General features: G+C 38.2%; 1 protein-coding gene across 7 annotated transcripts in view; it reads right to left on the bottom strand.

Moving 5' to 3' along the window:
• Nucleotides 1-17,309, bottom strand: part of LOC133636153 (tubulin epsilon and delta complex protein 1-like) — a 118,259-nt gene that overhangs the window by 18,395 nt on the left and 82,555 nt on the right. For 3 of the 7 annotated variants that reach the window (XM_062029875.1, XM_062029877.1, XM_062029878.1), the window contains exons 1-2: nucleotides 7,621-7,945; nucleotides 697-781 (exon numbers count right to left, since the gene is read on the bottom strand). In XM_062029875.1, coding sequence (XP_061885859.1) covers nucleotides 697-781; nucleotides 7,621-7,890 — 355 coding nt within the window. In that variant the 5' untranslated portion in view covers nucleotides 7,891-7,945. Of the gene's footprint in view, nucleotides 1-696; nucleotides 782-7,032; nucleotides 7,160-7,620; nucleotides 7,959-17,309 lie in introns of those variants that run through there. The other 4 variants (XM_062029879.1, XM_062029880.1, XM_062029876.1 and 1 more) reach the window with 3 other exon arrangements.

Raw genomic sequence — 17,309 nt, 5'->3', positions numbered from 1 at the left:
CCAATTTTATAAGAAAAAAGTCCACACCTTGTGAGAAAAAGACTGCTTTTAGTAAAAAAAAAAAGTTTTTGTAATTGGTTATTAATCTTCATTTTTTCCTTCAAGTTATTACAGTATGTCTATATACATATATATACTTTTTTTTTTAAACAAATTTTGGCCAAAAGGGGCAAATTTCAATTTCTTACACACTTGTTATTTCATATGTTGGCCAGAGGGGGAGCAATTCAATTTCTTACACACACTTCTTATTTCATATGTTGACAGGCACTTTTAAAAGCGACACAGTCAATTTGAAAAATCCCTCCTTTTTGGGACCACCCTCATTTTGATAGATATCACCAGCAGGGGTGCAAATGAGACATTGTCTATTAGAAGCAATGTTATTGATTTATGTCATCACTTGTTCACACCTCCTCATATGGAAGATACTTTTCCTTTTTCATGTCTCAAGAAGGGTACAAATACAACACACACACACACACACACACACACACACACACACACACACACACACACACACACACACACACACACACACACACACACACACACACACACACACACACACACACACACACACACACACACACACACACACGCACGCATGCGCATAAGAGATAAAATAGATTCAGATTCTGACAGCTCTAGTACCCTACATTTAAAAAAATAAAAACATTGCATGTTACAACTGACCCTTTTGCATGTGTGTGCTGCTGCCAGAGGATGATGCCGTTTGCTTTGTCTGAATGTCGGCTAGCAGTTGCCAGAACTGGTCCTCCTAAAAAACAGTAAGAATACTGTATTTGCAGTATTGTTGTACACCTTATAAGATCTACCAACATGAATATAGACTAAGGCTGCAGCTAACAATTATTTTTCTATCGATTAATCTATAGATTATTTTTTTCGATTAATCGGTTAATCTATAGATTATTTTTTCGATTCATCTATAGATTATTTTTCCTTTTACCGATTATTTTTTTATTTTAGTTTATTTAAAATGAAGATGAAAAAATAAAAGTAGGCCAGTTTTTTCAAAAGGCATGGCTTTTATTTACAAAAAAAAAAATATGGCCACTCAGTCAACATTGACAACAACATGACAAAATATTCTGTAACAATGTAAACATTTAAAACTTTTAACATTTAACAAAATTAAAAGTAGCTTATTTGCTTTTTAATGTGCAAATATAAAAGTAAACATCCAGTGCAAATCTTAATATTCTGCAATAGTATAAGCATTTCAAAAGTAAAAGTATTGCTTATTTTGCTTTAAAATGTGCAAAAATAAAGATAAACATCCAATACAAAAAAGTGCAAAACTAAATATTCTGTAACAACAGTGTAAACATTTCAACAAAAGTGAAAGTATTGCTTATTTGCTAAAATGTGCAAAAATAAAGATAAACATCCAATACAAAAAAGTGCCAATCTAAATATTCTGGAGCACTGTAAACATTAAGTATTGCTTTTAAAATGTGCAAAATAAACATCCAGTCCAACACAGTACATAATAACCAATTCTACTCATTCCAGTGAGTGACTAACAGTTGTAATGAAGAAAGGTTAGCATGTCTACATGCTCTGGTTCTTTTCATGTTTACAATATTCCCAGCAGCTGAAAATAGGCGCTCAGAAGGGGTCGATGTGGCTGGATCTGAGAGGTAATTAGCCTTCACCTCAAACCAGGACTGCGAGCGAGCTGAGCTGCAGTTTAAGTTTCTAGTAGGTCAACGGGCTCATACTAGTTACTAGTAGTTGACTGGGAGGTGTTTATTATCATTTGGGGAGAGTCCGCTGCCTGATGCTCACCTGCTAAACACCTATCTGCTCCACGCTGAAGCGCTGACTACATGCGCTCTGAATACGCACTGCTGATTGGCTGATAATGCTTCGTGTGTACCAATCAGATGGTTGTGTGGGTGGGACAATGCTGCGTGTGTACCAATCAGATGGTTGTATGGGTGGGACAATGCTGCGTGTGTACCAATCAGATGGTTGTGTGGGTGGGACAATGCTGCGTGTGTACCAATCAGATGGTTGTATGGGTGGGACAATGCTGCGTGCTGAGACAGAGGCAGAGGAGCAAAGCAACTTGTTAAGACTTTAGCAGCTAAAGTTAGCTTTAGCTTAGAAACTCGTTCGGTACACCCCCGTACCGAACCGAAAGCCCCGTACCGAAACGTTCAATACAAAACACATACCGTTACACCCCTAGCAGATACAAATGACACATTCATGTTTTTGTGTAATGATGACAACGTATGCTAACGCGGACGATTGACTAGTTGATGGTTTTCTTTTCAAATGTTCGTTCATAGCCGTTGTGCTGCTATGATAGGCCATTTACGCTCGACACAGTGTGCATACAACAACATTATTAGGCTGTGTATTGAAATACTCCCACACTTTTGACCACTTTTGGCGTGCGTTTTTCCCCTCGTTCGCACAGTCTGCTTTGCGCTCCGCCATGACAGTAGTGTGACGTAAATATGCGACGCTTCGACGCACAAAAACGGCGTCGACGTATTTACGTAACCGATGACGTCGACTACGTTGACGCGTCGTTTCAGCCTTAATATAGACAAGTTGTTAAATTTGCAGCCCAGGGTTTCCCCAACATGAAATTAATAGTGGCGCCATGGCAAAATAAAAGCCACCACACCTTAAACCGGAGGCTCTTGTATGTGAACACTATTTAAAGTTATACAGGGTTTCCCCTTAATGTGTTTGATCGTGGCAGGGCGCCACGCCAAAATATTAGCCGCCACACCTTAAAAATGAGGGTTTTTGCACGTGAAAACCAATTCAAGTAATATAATGTATTGTAGTGTCCAGAAGAAGACACACAAAGTCAGACGCTCTTTTTAGATTTTATTGCCAGTTTTATGCCAACGACGGACCCAATTCTAACAAGTATTTCCTCCCGTGCACACACGATAACCCTAACCCTAACCCTCCCATTTTTAAACGGCAAAACAGATGAAAACGTGTAAAAGCATGGAGGTCTACAACTACTTTGTGTGTGTCTGGGTCAAGGAAATTAGTATCAAGACTCTCCCGCATAAATCATGCATTGGTTTTGCTGGGGTAAGGTTGTATTTCATGATTTAAAGGCCTACTGAAAGCCACTACTACCGACCACGCAGTCTGATAGTTTATATATCAATGATGAAATCTTAACATTGCAACACATGCCAATACGGCCGGGTTAACTTATAAAGTGCAATTTTAAATTTCCAGCTAAACTTCCGGTTGAAAACGTCTATGTATGATGACGTATGCGCGTGACGTCAATGGTTGATACGGAAGTATTCGGACACCATTGTATCCAATACAAAAAGCTCGGTTTTCATCTCAAAATTCCACAGTATTCTGGACATCTGTGTTGGTGAATCTTTTGCAATTTGTTTAATGAACAATGAAGACTGCAAAGAAGAAAGCTGTAGGTGGGATCGGTGTATTAGCGGCTGGCTGCAGCAACACAAGCAGGAGGACTTTGACTTGGATAGCAGACGCGCTATCCGACGCTAGCCGCCGACCGCATGGATGATCGGGTGAAGTCCTTCGTCGCTCCGTCGATCGCTGGAACGCAGGTGAGCACGGGTGTTGATGAGCAGATGAGGGCTGGCTGGCGTAGGTGGATAGCTAATGTTTTTAGCATAGCTCTGTGAGGTCCCGTTGCTAAGTTAGCTTCAATGGCGTCGTTAGCAACAGCATTGTTAAGCTTCGCCAGGCTGGAAAGCATTAACCGTGTATTTACATGTCCATGGTTTAATAGTATTGTTGATCTTCTGTCTATCCTTCCAGTCAGGGGTTTATTTATTTTGTTTCTATCTGCATTTGAGCCCGATGCTATCACGTTAGCTCCGTAGCTAAAGTGCTTCGCCGATGTATTGTCGTGGAGACAAAAGTCACTGTGAATGTCCATTTCGCGTTCTCGACTCTCATTTTCAAGAGGATATAGTATCCGAGGTGGTTTAAAATACAAATCCGTGATCCACAATAGAAAAAGGAGAGAGTGTGGAATCCAATGAGCCAGCTTGTACCCAAGTTACGGTCAGAGCGAAAAAAGATACGTCCTGCATTGCACTGTAGTCCTTCACTCTCACTTTCCTCATCCACGAATCTTTCATCCTCGCTCAAATTAATGGGGTAATCGTCGCTTTCTCGGTCCGAATCTCTCTCGCTGCTGGTGTAAACAATAGGGAAATGTGAGCAGCATTCCAGCTTGTGACGTCACGCTACTTCCGGTAGGGGCAAAGCTTTTTTTTATCAGCGACCAAAAGTTGCGAACTTTATCGTCGTTGTTCTCTACTAAATCTTTTCAGCAAAAATATGGCAATATGGCGAAATGATCAAGTATGACACATAGAATGGATCTGCTATCCCCGTTTAAATAAAAAAAATTTATTTCAGTAGGCCTTTAATTTATTACAAAAAAAGTTAGTAGGGGATACATAATATTTCAGCATATTTCTGTGCTGCCATAAAATGTGTCCCCCCGCCCCCTCTATTTTCCTCAATTGATGTACTAACATCATGTTTTATTCTGTAGATACTTAGCATCATCAACAACAAAACTTGTGAATTTGGACTCTTGCTATTAACCACAAAAAAAGTTAGTAGGGGATACATTATATTTATAATCATCATCATTGCGAATACTTTACTTTATTAGCCTAAAATCTTTGAACAGTCTAGTCATAATCAACAAATTTAAGTGCAAATGTACAAAACGTTCAAGTAAAATGTGTCATCAGAAATACCATATTTACATTGGAATCACTCAACCTTCGTTTCAAAGGCAGACGTCGTAATAATAGTTCATGGTTGTCAAGCAAAGCATTTACGGAACCTGTGAAATGTATCTGTTCCGTACTGTGTTGTGTAAGCACGGACCTAAAAGAGTATTTAACATAAATATCTTATAAGTAGACGCAGCATTGGCTGCTGTGACACGAGAAATTGGGCCGCCATCTGGAAGTGGTGATGAGGAGCTGGCGAGCAGCCTAAACTGACAGTTGACAGGTAGAAAACAAAGATGGGGTTCAGCGTTTTCCTGCTCAAAAATGAGCGGACTGTTGAAAATAGGAATCGGGGGATTACTTTTCACAAGTAAGATTTAACATTAACGTACCATTGGTTGTATTTTGTGAAATGAATATTACCACAGAGTTGAGAAGGAGCAAAGATCTTCAATAGTACTGAAATCGTAGCCGCTAGCAAACAAGAGTATGACCATAATAGAATTGCTTGTCAATTAAACTAAATAAAAAAATGTCATACTTGAATGACAAAGTTGAAATAATTCCATCCAGCCATCCATCTTCTTCCGCTTATCCGAGGTCGGGTCGCGGGGGCAGCAGCCTAAGCAGGGAAGCCCAGACTTCCCTCTCCCCAGCCACTTCGTCCAGCTCCTCCCGGGGGGATCCCGAGGCATTCCCAGGCCAGCCGGGAGACATAGTCTTCCTAACGTGTCCTGGGTCTTCCCCGTGGCCTCCTACCGGTCGGACGTGCCCGAAACACCTCCTTAGGGAGGCGTTCGGGTGGCATCCTGACCAGATGCCCGAACCACCTCATCTGGCTCCTCTCGATGTGGAGGAGCAGCGGCTTTACTTTGAGCTCCTCCCGGATGGCAGAGCTTCTCACCCTCTCTCTAAGGGAGAGACCCGCCACCCGGCTGAGGAAACTCATTTGGGCCGCTTGTACCCGTGATCTTGTCCTTTCGGTCATGACCCAAAGCTCATGACCATAGGTGAGGATGGGAACGTAGATCGACCGGTAAATTGAGAGCTTTGCCTCCTGGCTCAGCTCCTTCTTCACCACGATGGATCGATACAGCGTCCGCATTACTGAAGACGCTGCACCAATCCGCCTGCCCATCTCACCATCCACTCTTCCCTCACTCGTGAAGAAGACTCCGAGTTACTTGAACTCCTCCACTTGGGGCAAGATCTCCTCCCCAACCCGGAGATGGCACTCCACCCTTTTTCGGGCGAGAACCATGGACTCGGACTTGGAGGTGCTGATTCTCATCCCAGTCGCTTCACACTCAGCTGCGAACCGAGTTGAAATAAATGATGAAGATAAAGATTGTAAAAGCCAGATTGGTGGTTTTAGCTGATATAAAGACTTTCTGGTGTTTATATATGTTTATGTTGAAGTATTTGGCAGACGCTTTTATCCAAAGCGACATACATAAAGAATACATATAAAACAATGACTGTAAACATGATCATTTAAGGGAAGAATGTAATACAAAATATCAATACAAAGTGTCAAGACAGAATAAACTCTCTGCTGCTGCAGCAACAGAGATACAGTCTATAGGTCCTTAGATATATAGATATCTAATGTATTCATACATTGTTTATGTAGGATATACGCATATATATATATATATAACCTAATCATATTGTTTCTTCAACTTAAAAATAGCTGACTGTTTTTCTCCCCCTTCTCTGGGATTATATTCCCAGTTTTGATCTCGAATGTCTGGTCACTTACAGCATATAAGAATATTCTATTACTGTTCAGCAAACTATGAATAATAAAACATGTGTCCTTTATCATAGCTACATGTATGCCAAAAAAACGCGTGAAAATCAGTGGTATTCAGTGAGGTAAGATGAATTAAATGCTCCTGCCAAATGAATTGCACTGAGTGGAGCGAATCACCACTCCAAGATGGCGGCCCCGCGTCTCGTCAGCGCCAGTAGGCAGTAGCGCTCCATGCTGCGTACCCTTAGAAGATGTCTATGGAATTTCACCCGACACCGGATGTGACGTCAGGTGAACACAAACTTTAAAAAAAAGATATTTGTACATTTTTAAATTAATCGCGAATACGTTACTTTATTAGCCTAAACAATTTGAACAGTCTAGTCATAATCAACAAATTTAAGTGCAAATGTACAAAATGTTCAAGTAAAAAGTGTCATCAGAAATACCATATTTACGTTCGTTTCAAAGGCAGACGTCGTAATAATAGTTCATGGTTTCGTATTGTGTAGTGTAAGCGCGTACCTAAAAGAGTATTTAATGCACCGTACTGTGCAGTTTAGTAACTTCCTGTCCGGTGTTGTACCGAAATCTGTTACCCATCGGAATTTGTAACTCCAGGGAGCGATGTTCCCATGGCGTTTGTTTGATGGTTAAACGGCAAGCCCAATGAGGAGGAGAAGAAGAACGCTTGCGTAAATGGCGTAAACTATCCTTAATGCTGAAACGTCAGTTGTCAGAATTTCAGCATTAATAAATTACACATATTCTGGAAATCAATTACTTATTTTCATTATAGTATGAGTCCATTGTATCAGCTGTTAAGTGTAATTTATTAATGCTGAAATTCTGACAATTTACGTTCCAGCATTAAAGATAGTTTACGCCATTTACGCAAGCGTTCTTCTTCTCCTTCTCTTTGGGCTTGCCGATTAACCATCAAACAAACGCCATGGGAACATTGCCCCCTGGAGTTACAAATTCCGACGGGTAACAGATTTCGGTACAACACCGGCATGAATGCTTCCGGACACGTGATTCTTGCTGGACACCATTCAAACTGGAGGATACAAGAACCTACCACATTAATAACCTACCACTTTAAAAACTTACCACATTAACTTCACCAAACTTCGCCCGTCTAAAGGTCTCCGGCGTTGGCACATGTTGAAGTCCGAGGGCAGACAATAACTTACACAGCAGCCTAATCACCTGCTTGACTTCCACAATCCCACTACTACTACTACTACTACTACTACTACTACTCACAGTCTTCTTGTTACTACGATGCATTTCTAGCGAGCCTTTTTCATTTATTCCTCCAAAAATCAAGATCCTAAATAAAGTCAAACTCAACTGTACGATGATGTTGCTCTTCTTCATGCGGTTTTCGGCGGACGAGACACATTCTCGGTGTGCTGTTGCCCCCTTTTGGTGCTTAGTGGTATTACGTCATCACCTCAGACCTGGAATCCAGTTTTATGAAGATACTTTAAACCCGCCTTTCTTTTCCCGCGGAGGAAAGTATTTAGAGAATTGTCTTTATTTCCAGGTTTTATTAATTATTTTCCAAAAATAACACCAGCCAAAGCATATAACAAAGAGAGGAAAAACAAAACACACACGACAATATATCTGTATCATGAATCAATTTAAGTGGACCCCGACTTAAACAAGTTGAAAAACTTATTGGGGTGTTACCATTTAGTGGTCAATTGTACGGAATATGTACTGTACTGTGCAACCTACTAATAAAAGTCTCAATCAATCAATCAAACAAAGCAAATAACACCAAACAAAACAAAGCTAATGTCAAGTATCAAAGAAGAAAAGAATAAGTGATTATTACATTTTAACAGAAGTGTAGATAGAACATGTTAAAACAGAAAATAAGCAGATATTAACAGTAAATGAACAAGTAGATTAATAACCCATTTTTACAGTTTGTCCCTCATAATGTAGACAAAATGATAGGTGTATAAATGACACAATATGTTACTGCATATGTCAGCAGACTAATTAGGAGTCTTTGTTTGTTCACTTACTTTATTTTATTTAGCCTTTATTTAACCAGGTAAAATCCCATTGAGATCAAAGATCTCTTTTCCAAGGGAGACCTGGCCAAGAGGGCAGCAGCAAGGTTACATTAAAAACAGTAAACACATAAAACATCAAATTTACAACATTAAAACTTGCTCACATAGCACATGTGCATACAGACAAGGTAGACTGCAATACTTTTACAGAAGCTTTAAACTCATTTAATGTAACAAGGGTTTGAAGTTGAATATTGGATTGTAGGTTATTCCAAGCCTTCGCTGCTGAAAACCTAAATGCTTTCTTGCCCAGTTCAGTTCTTACTTTGGGGACGACAAATTGCAGAACATTCATTGAACGAAGATTGTGACTTCCTTGTTTCTTTGTTAAAAGACAAGACAGATAAGATGGGGTGATACCCAGAATGGTTTTGTAGATGAACACATACCAATGATTGAGGCGTCGAGCACACACTCAAAAAAATGACTCATTGGATGAACTCAATTAAAATGAGGGCAGGATTTCCATCCAACAAATATATGTTGCCCCAACTCAAAATTAGTACATTCTCACAATACAATAAAAATGTGTTAATCCAATTTATTTTTAGCAAATAAATCCAAACTGAAATTATTGCAATAACTAAGCGAAATTTATTTACATTCGTCAGAATAATTTTTAACAAATACATCTAAAATGAAATTATTTTGGTTACTAAGTGAAATTTATTTATATGTGCCCAACTCAAAATTAATTGGAAATTAAGCAAGCTAAAAATCACCCTAGATCCCATAAAAACACATCAGACAAAACCTGGTTGGTATTTTTAATGTAGAATAATTCTTAATTCAACAATCTTGAATATAACACCACAAGATGTCAAAGTTACTTGCAAACACAAACCAAAATGTTGCGTTTGAGTGAAAACAAAACATTAAGAAGTCAATTTTACATAAAGATGTCAGATTTGCTACCAACACATACCAAGAACTTAGTTTTATATAAACAAAGATGTCAAATTGACTTGATACAAAGCACAGAGAACTCAGTTTTAGTTATAAAACACCAAGAAACAGTTTTACCTTTTCTTAAATAACTCGAGGCAAAGTTTATGAGAAATGGTTCTCCAAAATAGTTTAAAGTGGTGTAAAATTAACACTCAGCGCCACAAAGGAAACTGCAAAAACACATTTGAGTCCTGCACAAGTGTGCTAATGGAACCATTAGCCTTAATGTACTTAGAGTTCCATCCATCCATTTTCTACCGCTTGTGCCTTTTGGGGTTGCGGGGGGTGCTGGAGCCTATCTCAGCTGCTTTCAGTAAAAAAAAGAAAACAAGGCAAATACAAAATTCCCATGCATCAAATTGGCAACAAACAAAAATAAATAAGAAAAACTTGACATTCACAGACCAGGAATCTGATACTAATGGGATGCTAGTAGCAAATATCCTTTGAATGTAAGCAAGTAAAAACAAAACATGAGACAGTACTAGCTATTAAAAAAATAAATAAAAAATGAATAAAATCCAAAATCTTGAATCGAACTTAATCCATTTATCCTGAGTTGAGTGATGAAACGGAGGAGAAAATGGTTGCGAGAAGTGTGGAGGGTAGTCACACTCAAGAGATAAAATGGGGAGGTAAAGTTCATCCAGTCTAAACCCTAAAGTAATCGCTCTCCACTCCCCATGACTGCATTTCAAATGTTAATCGTGTACTTCCAGCAGTTCAGTAAACAGCCTCTTCTTCCCTGTAACTTAGTCAATTCTGAGTCCAATTCTCAAGTTCAAAATGTTGTAGGTCATAGATTGTCTTTAAATGGGGTGAAAATGAAGGCAAAAACAATACAACCAAAAATAAAGATCCGATGATGAACTTTGTCAACAAGTGTTCACCTCTCATGCAAGCAACTTGATTTTCAGCTGCTGTATCTTTGTGTTCAGCTTGTGCCCATCCAGGTTCATTTGGATCTTCTGGAAAAACTCAAATGTGTACTTGAAGTTGTCTGGAAAGCTTAGATCAAGGGCATAAATGAGCCCAAACATCATTATGATTCCCATGATGACGGTGTCCACGTTGCTCAGGACTTTGATGCCTTCGATAACAACTCCATCGCCATCTCCACGGATTATGTATATCTCATGACTGTGAGGGCAATGTCCTTTTCTGCATCCTCAGTGGCGGAGGCCTGAACAACAACACAAAAACAGAACACTTGTGTTAGGTAAAATGCTGAACACCACTAGCAGAAAATTAATTCGCTTTTTTTTTTTTAAGTCCTCTTTGCCTGTCAAATTAATCATTTATGTATCATGAGTTAAACGTGATTGGAAAGTTAACCATATATATATATATATATAATAATAATATAATGTTTGAAATTGGCCCGTAAATAACTTCAGCAAGCAGCCATGAACATAATGCAATTGCTGCAACATGATCCTTTAGGCAACCACATCCCTATAGAGATGGACCTGTGGGACAGAAATAGCTGTTTTACTCCACAGGGCCTCTGCCCGTTTGCCACTACCAGCTTAGGAGACTCTGACTCTGTCTTTTCTTGCACCTACCATTGATTTCAAACAAAAATTTAAATTCAAAGAACCCCATTGTTTACAAAATGCCAGTTATTCAAAAAGTTGTAGTGTGTTGAGCTCAAAGGACCACAATATATGTAAATAAGAATGGGTAACACTATTTCATGCTGCTGTGTAACATAAACTATTAACTTACCAGATATTCCTTGAAGAAAGTGTCTGGATCTTCATTGAGGTAGATAACAAGGCTTCTCAGGATGCACTCCCTCCTGATGTCAATGTCGTCACACTAAAGCAGGGTGAAAAATCAAAACAGAATTTAGCAAAATATTGGTGCAACAGTGGCACAGGGAGGGGGGCAAGTTGACGAGAGTGTGTAAAGAAAACTAGATAAACCAATACAGCTTCTGAAGACTAGAGTATAGCATCTTTAACACATTTCTGAGCAGGGCACACAACCATAAAATAAATAAGTGTATATGTGTGTATATATATATAAAAATTAATAAAACAGTTCTACCATTTCTACTTACCAAATCTATGTTTGCCAGAACTTCTTTGATTCGTTGCCCCTTCACTCCTCCTTTGCTTTTGAAGATGTACATCAGCTTGAGTGAAACGTGGTCCAGTTGTGACACAAACTTTGACTGCAGTGGCTTTGTAGTGATCCACAAAAACTCCTCATTAATCTAAAAAATATTCAATAAAATGTATTTAGAAAAATTTGCCATTTTCTTACGGTTAAATATCAATACATAAAAATACAAGTTAACTTACTTCACTCTGCTGGAACAGGGCAGGCCACCGGTTTTTGAATCCCTCTATCATGGGCCTCTGTTCAACGACCTCTCGTTGTCTGTGGGAGAAGGTTTTTTCCATTTTTGCATTTATCAGCACTTATTGTCACGCTTTTTTATTTCTGATAACAAAGCCATTCTCTTACTTTCCAAGCTTTCTGTGGTTTGGCCTTTTGGGTGCAGTGGTATGTAGTAAACTTCAGCCTTTTTTGCTTTCTTGAAGTTGGCTGCAGCTTTGCCTTGGCCTTATTCCACTGGTCATCTAGTATGTACTCAACTGGCTCTAAAACAGAAAAGTGAGATGTATAGTACTGTTTACATTTATATGCAGTAACAAGGGGGCCATCCTTTGCGATAGCGACGCCTAATTGATTGGCATAGGACATTGGACAGCTCATCAGTTAGTGACTCTTGAAGTTGTAGTTTATGATGCTGAAATACATCCCAAACTAAAACTTTTTTGACAGGCCAAGAAGCTGTACTTAATATGTAGTGAAATTCAGAAAGGACCTCATCAATAACTGACTTTAGAATATGAACAATATTTTATAACTTCAATAAAATACAAGCAATTTCCTGTTCAATAGATATTTGCAGGTTCAATTATGTTGCATCATCACAACTAAGTGTTTCAAATTCATGATCTGTATCGACAGACTCTATTGGCCCAGCTTCAGATTTTTCTGACATTAGCTTTAAAATCTATCAATGAATGTTGGTTTTGTTTCCCATATTTGTGTGTGTTAAATGTACTGTATACATTTGTTTTAAATGAGCAACCTAAAAACATACATGGAACCGTTTCATTACGCCTCAGATGTTGATTCATGTGTTGAAAATCTGTTTCTGTTGTAAGGTCTTTGCATGTGCACACATGACACTTGAATGTAGCTACTTCTGCTGTTTTGGGAGTTTGCCGTTTACCATTAACTTTGTATGTATGATTTAGTAGCTTACTCAATGTACTAAAACTGCATGGGCAATCTGTATATGGGCATGGATAGTGATAACTGCCCCTTAAATGCCTATGAGTCTGCCTAAAATGCTGCAACAACAAATACCTGCTAGCTAGTTCCAAACTGCATTCTTTATACGGCCACATTCATAATCCTGAAATAGAGAATAAAGAGAATTAGCATATATCACATCAAAAGGATGACAATGATAGAGATCAACTTGTACCACCATTAAACACATAACCTATTACTTACAATCACTAGGCTGCCACAAGGAGCTTGGTAACACTTAACATTAGGAGGCTGCCACATGAAGCTTGAAAAAAATGATCAATCTGCAAAAGATGATAACATATTAAGTTGTGAGTGCAAGTACCAGAATACCTAGAAATGCAGACAAGTTGAAATTGAATAAAAGCTTTAACCAATATAACAAGATAACATTTGAACATTTAGAATAGACTACCAATTATTTGACAAACAAATAAGTTTAAATAATTAAGTTCAACACATGAAATTATTTCAAATTCTGCCATTTTATTAAAATATCAAAACACACAGGAACAATATTAACCTTCCTGCATGTATTCACTGACCATGTGTAACCTAGAATCTACATTTACGGTACTGCTTAATCGACAGCTTTACTGAAGGAGAGAGGGTTTAAGAGGCAGAGAAAGGCGGAGATGATGGAGTTCAACAAAACAGGGCAAGCACAACATCAACCGGATCTGGTGTCTGAACTTCAACCAGATCCGTGTGCGTTGCGTGTCTGCACTTGTCCGTCGAGGCTCCGTGCACCTTCGACCGTCCTCAAACACCGGCTGCGGTCTCCCTCCGCATCACTGCGAGCACAGCCGGTCTGCTGGAGTGCCGAAACAAACGAATTCTCGCGATAATAAAAGAGATTCACTCGCGATAGCGCGAGATAATACTCTGAATGAGATATAAAACACTATATAATCCTTATAAATACATATTCAATCACACATACAGGCAGTTTCCGGACAGCCGGAGCTGACGCGCAGCGGACCCAGAGGAAGCACACACATTGAATAAAGTCAAACTACACGGGCAGATATTTATCTCCGACTGTCGCGTCAATAATCTTCCCCGCTCACGCTGCTCCTCACGTTCATCCCGGCATGATTTATGTAATATAATAAGGGAGGGAAAGTTGGTTCACCTCACAATCATCTTGCAGTTTTCCGACTGTTCATGTGTGGACTATTAAGCTAGTGGCCATGGTGGAAGTTACCAAGCTAGCATGCAAAGTCGGACTTTAAAAGTAAAGTTCGCCCCCACAAACAATTCACGAAATGTGGTATAAACTTTATACCATGAATACACTAGCGGTACAGTCTACAGCTACAGTCTACTACAGCTATATTAAAAAAAAAAAGAATACTTACCAAAGACCGAGCTGAGCTCCAACCTGCTTCCCGGTTCCTGCTGATTGCGGTGCACTCCCGCCAGAAGACATTATGCTAATGAGTAATGCCCGCGAAGATGATAGGCGCATGCGCAGAAGGTGGCTCCAAGTTCTGAACTCATTTATTTTGCGTTGATCAACATCAAATCAATCCCATAGGATCAATTATAAGAAATGTTATGTTTCACTGACTAAATATATATGTGTATATTTTAAAACTAGATATTTTTGAATAAATTCAACAATACTTAAATGTGTCACATCTAAGAAGGGCTTGAATCATTTTTTTGAGTGCATAAAGATGTCCAGTTAACCATTGAGTATAACACAATGGTGAGTAAGTTAACCATTGAGTATAACACACAATGGTGAGTAAGTTAACCATTGAGTATAACACACAATGGTGAGTAAGTTAACCATTGAGTATAACACACAATGGTGAGTAAGTTAACCATTGAATATAACACACAATGGTGAGTAAGTTAACTATTGAGTATAACACACAATGGTGAGTAAGTTAACCATTGAGTATAACACAATGGTGAGTAAGTTAACCATTGAGTATAACACACAATGGTGAGTAAGTTAACCATTGAGTATAACACAATGGTGAGTAAGTTAACCATTGAGTATAACACAATGGTGAGTAAATTAAGCATTGAGTATAACACACAATGGTGAGTACGTTAACCATTGAGTATAACACACAATGGTGAGTAAGTTAACCATTGAGTATAACACAATGGTGAGTAAGTTAACCATTGAGTATAACACAATGGTGAGTAAATTAAGCATTGAGTATAACACACAATGGTGAGTAAGTTAACCATTGAGTATAACACACAATGGTGAGTAAGTTAACCATTGAGTATAACACAATGGTGAGTAAGTTAACCATTGAGTATAACACAATGGTGAGTAAGTTAACCATTGAGTATAACACACAATGGTGAGTAAGTTAACCATTGAGTATAACACAATGGTGAGTAAGTTAACCATTGAGTATAACACACAATGGTGAGTAAGTTAACCATCGAGTATAACACACAATGGTGAGTAAGTTAACCATTGAGTATAACACAATGGTGAGTAAGTTAACCATTGAGTATAACACAATGGTGAGTAAGTTAACCATTGAGTATAACACACAATGGTGAGTAAGTTAACCATTGAGTATAACACAATGGTGAGTAAGTTAACCATTGAGTATAACACAATGGTGAGTAAATTAAGCATTGAGTATAACACACAATGGTGAGTAAGTTAACCATTGAGTATAACACAATGGTGAGTAAGTTAACCATTGAGTATAACACACAATGGTGAGTAAGTTAACCATTGAGTATAACACACAATGGTGAGTAAGTTAACCATTGAGTATAACACAATGGTGAGTAAGTTAACCATTGAGTATAACACACAATGGTGAGTAAGTTAACCATTGAGTATAACACACAATGGTGAGTAAGTTAACCATTGAGTATAACACAATGGTGAGTAAGTTAACCATTGAGTATAACACACAATGGTGAGTAAGTTAACCATTGAGTATAACACAATGGTGAGTAAGTTAACCATTGAGTATAACACACAATGGTGAGTAAGTTAACCATTGAGTATAACACACAATGGTGAGTAAGTTAACCATTGAGTATAACACACAATGGTGAGTAAGTTAACCATTGAGTATAACACAATGGTGAGTAAGTTAACCATTGAGTATAACACACAATGGTGAGTAAGTTAACCATTGAGTATAACACACAATGGTGAGTAAGTTAACCATTGAGTATAACACACAATGGTGAGTAAGTTAACCATTGAGTATAACACACAATGGTGAGTAAGTTAACCATTGAGTATAACACACAATGGTGAGTAAGTTAACCATTGAGTATAACACACAATGGTGAGTAAGTTAACCATTGAGTATAACACACAATGGTGAGTAAGTTAACCGTTGAGTATAACACAATGGTGAGTAAATTAAGCATTGAGTATAACACACAATGGTGAGTAAGTTAACCATTGAGTATAACACAATGGTGAGTAAATTAAGCATTGAGTATAACACACAATGGTGAGTAAGTTAACCATTGAGTATAACACAATGGTGAGTAAGTTAACCATTGAGTATAACACACAATGGTGAGTAAGTTAACCATTGAGTATAACACAATGGTGAGTAAATTAAGCATTGAGTATAACACACAATGGTGAGTAAGTTAACCATTGAGTATAACACAATGGTGAGTAAGTTAACCATTGAGTATAACACACAGTGGTGAGTAAGTTAACCATTGAGTATAACACAATGGTGAGTAAGTTAACCATTGAGTATAACACACAATGGTGAGTAAGTTAACCATTGAGTATAACACACAATGGTGAGTAAGTTAACCATTGAGTATAACACAATGGTGAGTAAGTTAACCATTGAGTATAACACACAATGGTGAGTAAGTTAACCATTGAGTATAACACACAATGGTGAGTAAGTTAACCATTGAGTATAACACTATGGTGAGTAAGTTAACCATTGAGTATAACACAATGGTGAGTAAGTTAACCATTGAGTATAACACACAATGGTGAGTAAGTTAACCATTGAGTATAACACACAATGGTGAGTAAGTTAACCATTGAGTATAACACACAATGGTGAGTAAGTTAACCATTGAGTATAACACTATGGTGAGTAAGTTAACCATTGAGTATAACACAATGGTGAGTAAGTTAACCATTGAGTATAACACACAATGGTGAGTAAGTTAACCATTGAGTATAACACACAATGGTGAGTAAGTTAACCATTGAGTATAACACAATGGTGAGTAAGTTAACCATTGAGTATAACACACAATGGTGAGTAAGTTAACCATTGAGTATAACACAATGGTGAGTAAGTTAACCATTGAGTATAACACACAATGGTGAGTAAGTTAACCATTGAGTATAACACAATGGTGAGTAAATTAAGCATTGAGTATAACACACAATGGTGAGTAAGTTAACCATTGAGTATAACACACAATGGTGAG

This window comes from Entelurus aequoreus, linkage group LG20 (genome assembly GCF_033978785.1).
Source record: "Entelurus aequoreus isolate RoL-2023_Sb linkage group LG20, RoL_Eaeq_v1.1, whole genome shotgun sequence".
Classification (NCBI taxonomy): Eukaryota; Metazoa; Chordata; class Actinopteri; order Syngnathiformes; family Syngnathidae; genus Entelurus; species Entelurus aequoreus.
The sequence above is the reverse complement of the archived record's forward strand: the minus strand, read 5'-3'. Positions and strand labels throughout refer to the sequence as shown.